Genomic DNA, 7,644 nt, shown 5'->3' with positions numbered 1-7,644 from the left:
CCTCGGCGGGGGAGAGAGAAAACACCGAAGGTGAGAAATCGACCCCAGCAAGGGGATGGTGCTGCGGGCGCGGGGGCGAGCGGCTGGTTTGGTGCGCTCAGACCAACAGCCAAACGTTCCGAGGGTGCCCCGTGTTGTTGCAAAGTGCTGTACCGGTGCTCGTCGCCTCATGCCCCGTACCAACGCTCACCACCCCACGCCCATCCCATGGCCACGGGTTCACCGCGAGCTCTGCTCCTGCCCCGACCCTCCCATCCCGCTGAGGATGGGCCTCTGTCCTGCCCGTGCGGCGGGAAGGAGGAGGTTTGGGCACACCGCAGCAGCATCCTTTCTTCTTCCCGACTGCCAGTCTCCCTCTCTCCCTCCCTTCAGCAGTTCTCAGATTCACATTATTTTTTCTTTTTTTAAGTTTATTTTACTCCTGTTAACCGCAAGCTAAAATAGCATGGGTAATTCCCCGGGCACTGGAGCTAGCGGCACCTGATTTCTTGGGTTTGGACTTAAACTCTTCATGCCTTTGAGCTGTACAAAAGAGCTCTCTCGTGTGTGGATTCTCTAGTGTCTGACAAAGGTTCAGTTTAGGCTGTTGGGTTTTCTTTACTGGGAATGCTTGAAGGGTTGGACCTCCTCCCTTTCCAGGAGGTCCATTTTTATGAACATGGTCCTCTCTGAGACTTCTGAAGTTCTGTAAAATTTTACAGAATCGTTATGGTTGGAAGAGACCTCAAAGATCATGAAGTCCAACTGTATGCCTGATGCCACCATGCCCACTAAACCCACTAAACCATGTCTCGAAGCGCCACATCTAAACGTTTTTTGAACACCTCCAGGGATGGTGACTCCACCACCTCCCTGGGGAGCCTGTTCCAATGCCTAACGACTCTAACAGTGAAGAAGTTCTTCCTAATATCCAACCTGAACCTCTCCTGGTGCAACTTCAGACCGTTTCCTCTTGTCCCATCGCTAGTTACCGGGGAGAAGAGACCGACATTTGGTTAAAAGGACCTAACCAGCACCACGTTTCCCAGGGAGAGGCTGGGCAAGCGGCACGTTCCTGCAGAGATGGGACTGGCTCTCCACCCCCTCCCGGCTCCGCACTGCAAACCTCATCCAGCTCCCTCTGGTCAGAGCAGAACCACCCCGACCCAAGACCACGCAGCCCAAATGTCCTGAGACACCGATTTCAGGACCCAAAACCACCTTTACTCCTCGGAGGGGTGGGTCGCACATGCCGGCATCCCTCCCCATGTGGGTTTTTGCATTTAAAACCAGCGGAACGACACAAAAAATAATCAAGTCATCCTTGGAAACACAGGCGGCGTGGGTCTCCTCGCCCCGCAACGTCAGCTTGATGCCTCTGCCCCATTAGCTGGGCAGGAGAACCGCAACGCCGTTATGGGGTTTAAGCACAGCCAAGGGTAGGAGCACTCTGCAAACCCCCAAAAGTTGCGGTTGTTTTTACGCTCCCCGTTCCCCCCTTGCCCTTCTCCAGCACCTAGCCACCCTCACCGATGTTTGAGCTCACCTTCCTCCCGACCCTCATCTCTCCTCCTTGCGTGGATGGCTGCAAACACGCTTCGGACAACACCAGCACGCTGGGATCCCAAAACCGGATAAATTTACTAGGCAGGAATATGACGGGGTTTCTTTAAACCTCGTCCAAAAAATGCTCTTGCCATTAAATCCCTATGAGAAAAGCAGGACTGGCCAAGTGATCCCTCCTCGCCCACAGCTTCCCAGGAGCAGAAGAAATGCAAAATGCAAACCACCTAAAACCAGTAAGGAAACTGGAGAGCATCCTGGGCGGCGCTGGGATCATTTGAAGCCAGCAGCTCTACTTTGTGCTTGGGGTCAGCCTGGATGCGCGGCTGAACTGTGGCACCGGTGATGGTCCCAGGTCCATCAAAAACCTTTGCTCTTGGCTATTCTGCTTCTGGTCCTGCCACAAACACCGAAAGCGCTTGTTTTCCTCCATTCCAAAAAATTTTGTTTCATGGCACTGGGGAACACTCCGGTTCTGCGCTTGTTCCTTCCGAACTCACATCCCGGCTGTCCCAATGCTCCCACTTATCTCCAAACCCCTTTCTTTTTGAGAAAAAAGAACTTGCACAAGACTGCAATAAACCAGCCTTAGCAGAATGAACCCGAAGGCTGATGTTGTTGTTAAACCTGAGCTAAAAAATATCTCTTCTTGCCATAACCCTAACGTTTTCTAGGATCACCCGAAATCCAGCATCACCTCGGAAGCGAGCAAACACGGGGTTCACAGCACAGCCCTACCCGGCTTTCTGACCGCAGCCCCCCCCCGGCTCTGCACCCATCTTCAAGCCTTTTTTTGCCAGTTGACGGCTTTTTGGTGAAACTCCAGCGCTGATGTAATTAGCAAAAGGCAGCAGGCAGGGCCAGAGCCGGTTGCCTCATGTCAGGGATATGATGCACAGCTGGGATGCGGCGGGTTCGGAGCCAGGGAGACGCGGCGGGAATCGGTGGGGTAGGTGCCGACCACACACGCAAGCAAACTTACTGCTGCTTTCCCTTCCCAGCCAACGCCTGGAGTTTTATCGCTGAAGCTTGGCCAACCCTCCTCCCTCCCAAAACGCAGCTCTGAACCTGGCAGGATCTGTCCCTCCCTGTTGGGAGACATCGGTCCCACTCCAGATGCTCTTGCCAGACCCCCGGCCGCTGCATCCATCCCTCCCCTCCCGAAACCCCACGTACCTCCTCTGCTGCCGATAGCCAGACAGCTCCAGGAGGGATTTCCGAGGGAAAGACATGGAATTTAAAAAAGGTAACTGCTAAAATATGTCAGACTTCCTTTTTTAGTGGAGTTATATAGTTAAAAATAAAAAAAAAAAAAAAAAGAGAGAAAAATAGGAAACATATGAATATTTGTCTGGACAAAGCGAGCGGGGATGTGTACGTGGGCGTGCGTGTAAAGAAAAGCAGCTGGAGCAGGTGGTGGCATGAGTTGAGCCTCATCGGCGAGTCCAGAGGGAAACCCTGGTCTCTCTTGAGGGTTTACTCATCTCAGGCGGAGAAAATGCTCCGGCAGCGTCCCCTGTGCCCCAGAGGGATGGCTGCCAACCCGCCCTGGGCAGAGCAGGGCTTCCCCAAAGCTGCCCCTCCGAGCCCCCCGACCCACCGCTCCTGCTGCCGCCCGGCTCCCCGTTTGCTGCCGGGGTGTGAGCGCAGCTCCCTGCGGGGTTCGATGCCTGGTCCCTGCCGGGGGGTGACATTTGTCACCTGGACGCGGCTCTAGAAAACGCTGCCGGGGTGGGGAAAAAGCTGGGGTTTGGAAAGCAGAGCTGCTCCGTGGCACCCTGCATCCTATCTTCCTTCTCGGCTCCGCTCCTGGCACCGACAGCCTCCGCAGGAGGTCACCCGGGGTGAGCCCCGTCACCTGTCCGGGTTCCCCACGAAGGTCACCCACGCAGGAGACAAAGCTCCTCCCGAAACACCCCAGACCTCCAGGCAAGCGGTGTGGGTTACGGGGACATCCACGTGCCCACGACAGCTAACTTTAGACACCCAACATCTCCGTGCCGCCGGCGGAGAGGAGCGGAGGTCTCCAGAGGACAATCTGGAGGCTAATTAGTGCCTGACTTGATTGCTCCGAACCACCCTCCGGAGGAGACGCTCTCTCCCGGTGCTGATTACGCCGGAGCTGACGCAGACGGTGGCCTTGGGACACAGGCTGGCACCGGTGGGGTGATGCTGCGTCCCGGGAGCTGCTGGAAAGCGAGTCCTCCTGCAGCTCCATGTCTTCCTGGCTTTGCTCTCCAGCCCCAGGCCTCTGCTCCCATCACCCTTGTCCCTTTCTTGGCACCTCTGCTCCCCCAGCGATGCCCCGCTTGGCCGACCAGAAAGTCCAGGCATCATTTCCAGGCTCTGATGCTTTCCCAAGAGGGGAGCAAGTGGGAACACAACACACTCTCCCCTCCAGCCCCTCCAGCTATTTTCCACTGCCCCCGTCTGCGTAAAGCACCACGAAGACCATACCCATGGCTGGAAACCCCTTTGGAGGCAAATCCGAACAGCGGGAGCCACCGCCCCATATTGCACGGGGCCAAATGTCGGCTGACACCGCGGGCGCTGCCAGCAAAATGAGCTGAAACCCCTGTCGTGATCGACAGAGGCATCCAGGTCAAAAAAACATGATGAAGCACTTGCATTTTTCCCGGAATCCAACTATTTCACCCCAATTCGAGATGCCCTGTGCTTGGCCCTGCAGAGATGCATGGACCAAACCTCCGCACACGCGCGGTTCGGGTACCGCCTTCAGCTGCAGGGTACGACATGGCATGGGTACAAAATGCTGCGGGCCACCGGGGCCGCCAGCCATCCCTCCCTGCCACCGGGCAGGAGCGTGCCGGAGCCCTGCGGCACAGCCTCGGCCATCCCAAGCCATCAGCCGGCAAAGGCGGATCTACCGGGAAGAGAAACAGATGCCTCCGTTGCAAAATCCCAAGACCACATGCTGGTAGCAATGCCAAGGGATTGCCGGGTTTGTCTGATAAAAACCGCCTGCACGTTCATCCCGGGATCTTTTCCTTCCTCCAGCTGCCGATCGGACTGTCACAAGTCAGATGAATTTCCCAGCTCCAGGTCCTGGCAATTAAGCGAGCGTGGGAGGGGAGCAACACTTCCATACACCACGTTGGTGCTACCGCCCGCTCCAGCCCTGTTCTGTCAGAATTACTATTAATACCCCCCAAAAATATTTGTGTTAGAAACCAAAAGGTTTACATAAACAGACACTTTGGAAACAGTTTCTAAGGGATGAGAACAACAGTTTTAGATGATCCGTCACGACTCACCTCGTGGATTAGACATTTGTCTATGAGCTGTAAATAGGAACTTATATTCTCTTCGTCGGGTCGAGAAACTAAAAGTTGTGTGCATACTGGAAAAAAAAAAACAGAGAAGAGAAGAGAAATGGGCATGGGGACACTGAGCTGGGGTCCAGGGGGGTCCAACGAATGCCCTGGATCTCCCGTTCCCCTTCTCCCACGGGCAGGTCTTCTCAGCAGCGAGAAAAAACGCCCTTCCCCAATTCCTGTCGTGCTGTCCTATATTTAGGGCCAGATTTTGTTCTCCGCTATGATGGTGTAAATCCAGAGTAACACTGCTGGAGTCACCAAAATTAGACCTGAGCAAACCAGGGGCACAGGATTATTCCCTATTCCTAGGCAAGAGCCAGCACTGGGAGAGCTCCTGCTCCTGTGGCCAAAATCTGACCCTGCTGCAAACAGATTCCCACTTTTCCCGATGGATTTTAACCTCTTTTGGAATTAATGCCAGAAAAACAAGTGGAAATGAATTTGGGGAGCAATGAGTCTCTCCTGTCATAACCCCCGGGCAGTGATGCCTTGTGGTCCAGGACACCTCGTCCTGGCAAGGCTTGTGCCGTACACACAGCTTCGTGCGTGACGGAGGCATTCGTCACGGGCTGAATTCATCAGCCGGTTTAAAATGGGGCCAGAAACCCTCGTTCGTCTGTGCGCGCAGTCAATTCGCTGGCGAGAAATTCTGCACAGAGTTTTTATATAGCAAACGTCTCCTCTATTTTTTGCAAAAAAGGTCTGAAATAGGGACAGAGCTGATATTTTTTTCGTGGCATCCCAATGACTTTCTTTCTGTTCCCGGTCTCCTGTGTGAGTCTGCGGACGAGACTCCCCTCTTCCCCAGGGCGATCTCCCTCCACGCAGCCAGCGCCGACACCTCAAGTCCCACCGATGGGGGTTAGGACACATCCAAGCTCATACAAATTTGCTCGAGGAGCCCTGTATGTGGCACAGGAGGTCGGTCCCTACCTCCCATCGCTCCCGTCTACCTCCCAGTTTGTTAATCCTGATGTGCACCCCACGTCAGGCACGGAACGGCATTTTTGGATGTCCTGCATCAAGTGGAGCTTAAAAAAGGGTTTGGACCCAGCTGGTTTGCACTCAAGATGGTTCACATCCAACCCGTGCACCCCTGCTACCCCCTCCCCAAGCAGAGCAAGTCCGAGGGATGCTGCTGGGAACACCTTTGGACCGATGGGATGCTCGGAACGGGAAGGGAGAGGATGCTATCCACCCCTGACCCGGGGCAGGCAGCCCGTCCCATCACTGCTCCTCCCAAAAATCGCTGCTCACCTCCCCACCCACGCTCTTACCTCTTACCACTGGACGATGGGGTCACAAAAAAAACTCATCACCCCTAGGACGGTGGCTTGCAGGAGCTCGGGGAAAGGCTCCTGCCAGCACCGGTACCGCACGTACCCTGCCCCGAAGCTCTCCCTAGCGAGGAAGCCCGTACCAAGTGACAGCCGCTCACCTTTCCCCATCACTCTGGTGAACTGTCCGGGCAGGTCACCTTCGGGCAAAGGGGCCCCCCCTGACTCTCCCTCGCATCCCGGTAAATGGTGCTGCTGCATCCCTCCCGTGGCAGAGTCCTTGCAGTCAGAGCCTTGGCTGTCTGAGCCGATCAGGGAGGAAGGGTGATGCGAGTCCGCGTCCCGGCTGTGCTCCTCCGTGCTTGAGTTTTGGGAAGAGTAGGCTTTGATGGGGGTGAGGATCATTTGGTGTAGTTCCTGCAGTGGGACACGCAAGTTGCCACCTTCCAGGATGTCCTACGGATTCAAGTGGAGAGAAAAGGGTTTGTCTCTGCAGGGACAACAGGACATCAGCTATGAACCAGATCCCTCCTGTTACCCCCCAGAAAATCCTCCGCAAAGCTCCTGCTCCACGCCACAGCCGACAGCCGTGTTTCATTCACCCAGTCTTTTCCTTAGACCAGGGGAGCGTGGAGCTGCCGCAGGGACGGTGTCCGATGATCCATGGATGTGTTCGGACCTGAATCTCCAGAGACAAAAGTGCCCCATCAACCACTGGGACCCAAACCCAGCAACAATCCAGCTTCAGCGTTTCCAAATTTCCACCAGGAAGACGGCAACTCCGTGAGAGAGACTGATCCAGTGGGATTTCAATGCCCAGACCAGTGAGTATCTTGCTCCTTCCCCAGCAATCCCACAATCGTGACATTTCAGCTCTATTTAATTGGAATTCTACTTTTTAACATGAGTTTGTCTCCAGTTTCCAGCGCTGCCTTCAAGTCTGGCTCTCCATTAAGTGCTCTGCCCCATAGAGCTTGTCAGAGCATCCTCATGCCCTGGGACCACACTGGGATGCAGGAACCCATCTTGTAGCAGCAAAGTGGGGACGACCCCATCCACACTGGGATGGGCTGGGGGAGCAGATGCAGAGGGGAAAGGGAGGGTTTCAAGGGGAGAAGGTTGGGTTGTGGTCAGACACAGAAGGTGAAACCACGAGGCTGCAGGTGAACTTTTATCCCTATAACAAAAACGTTCAGCTTGGAGATCCTGGGGGAGGTCCACCCAGGAAGGAGACAATTTGGGTACACCCCCAGCCTTATTCTCAGTCACAGTGTGGATCAAGAACTCTTTTCTACGGTCAGATCCTCATCCCACCGATGGGAAATAATTGCATTTTGTTTTTAACGTAGCCTGGACCAAAAGAGCTCATTGCAGGCTCCTGCACGGTCTGGCTCGCGGGAGGCCGCTTGGAAAGAGGCAGCTTTTGGAGTGAGCGCTGGCTGTGCCTCGGGAAGAGACACAAAGTGGGCAGGCAGGCTGCGTGCCAG

General features: G+C 55.1%; 1 protein-coding gene across 1 annotated transcript in view; it reads right to left on the bottom strand.

Moving 5' to 3' along the window:
* The window catches only part of SAMD4A (sterile alpha motif domain containing 4A), a gene marked incomplete at both ends in the record, with an annotated part of 18,267 nt that overhangs the window by 2,688 nt on the left and 7,935 nt on the right, over positions 1–7,644 (bottom strand). Inside the window, 2 exons of the mRNA XM_009707478.1 lie at positions 4,818–4,903; positions 6,319–6,613. Of these exons, the coding sequence (XP_009705780.1) occupies positions 4,818–4,903; positions 6,319–6,613 (381 nt within the window). The remainder of the gene's footprint in view (positions 1–4,817; positions 4,904–6,318; positions 6,614–7,644) is intronic.

The sequence above is a fragment of the Cariama cristata genome, unplaced genomic scaffold (assembly GCF_000690535.1).
Source record: "Cariama cristata isolate BGI_N322 unplaced genomic scaffold, ASM69053v1 scaffold9889, whole genome shotgun sequence".
In the NCBI taxonomy this organism is placed as follows: Eukaryota; Metazoa; Chordata; class Aves; order Cariamiformes; family Cariamidae; genus Cariama; species Cariama cristata.
The sequence above is the reverse complement of the archived record's forward strand: the minus strand, read 5'-3'. Positions and strand labels throughout refer to the sequence as shown.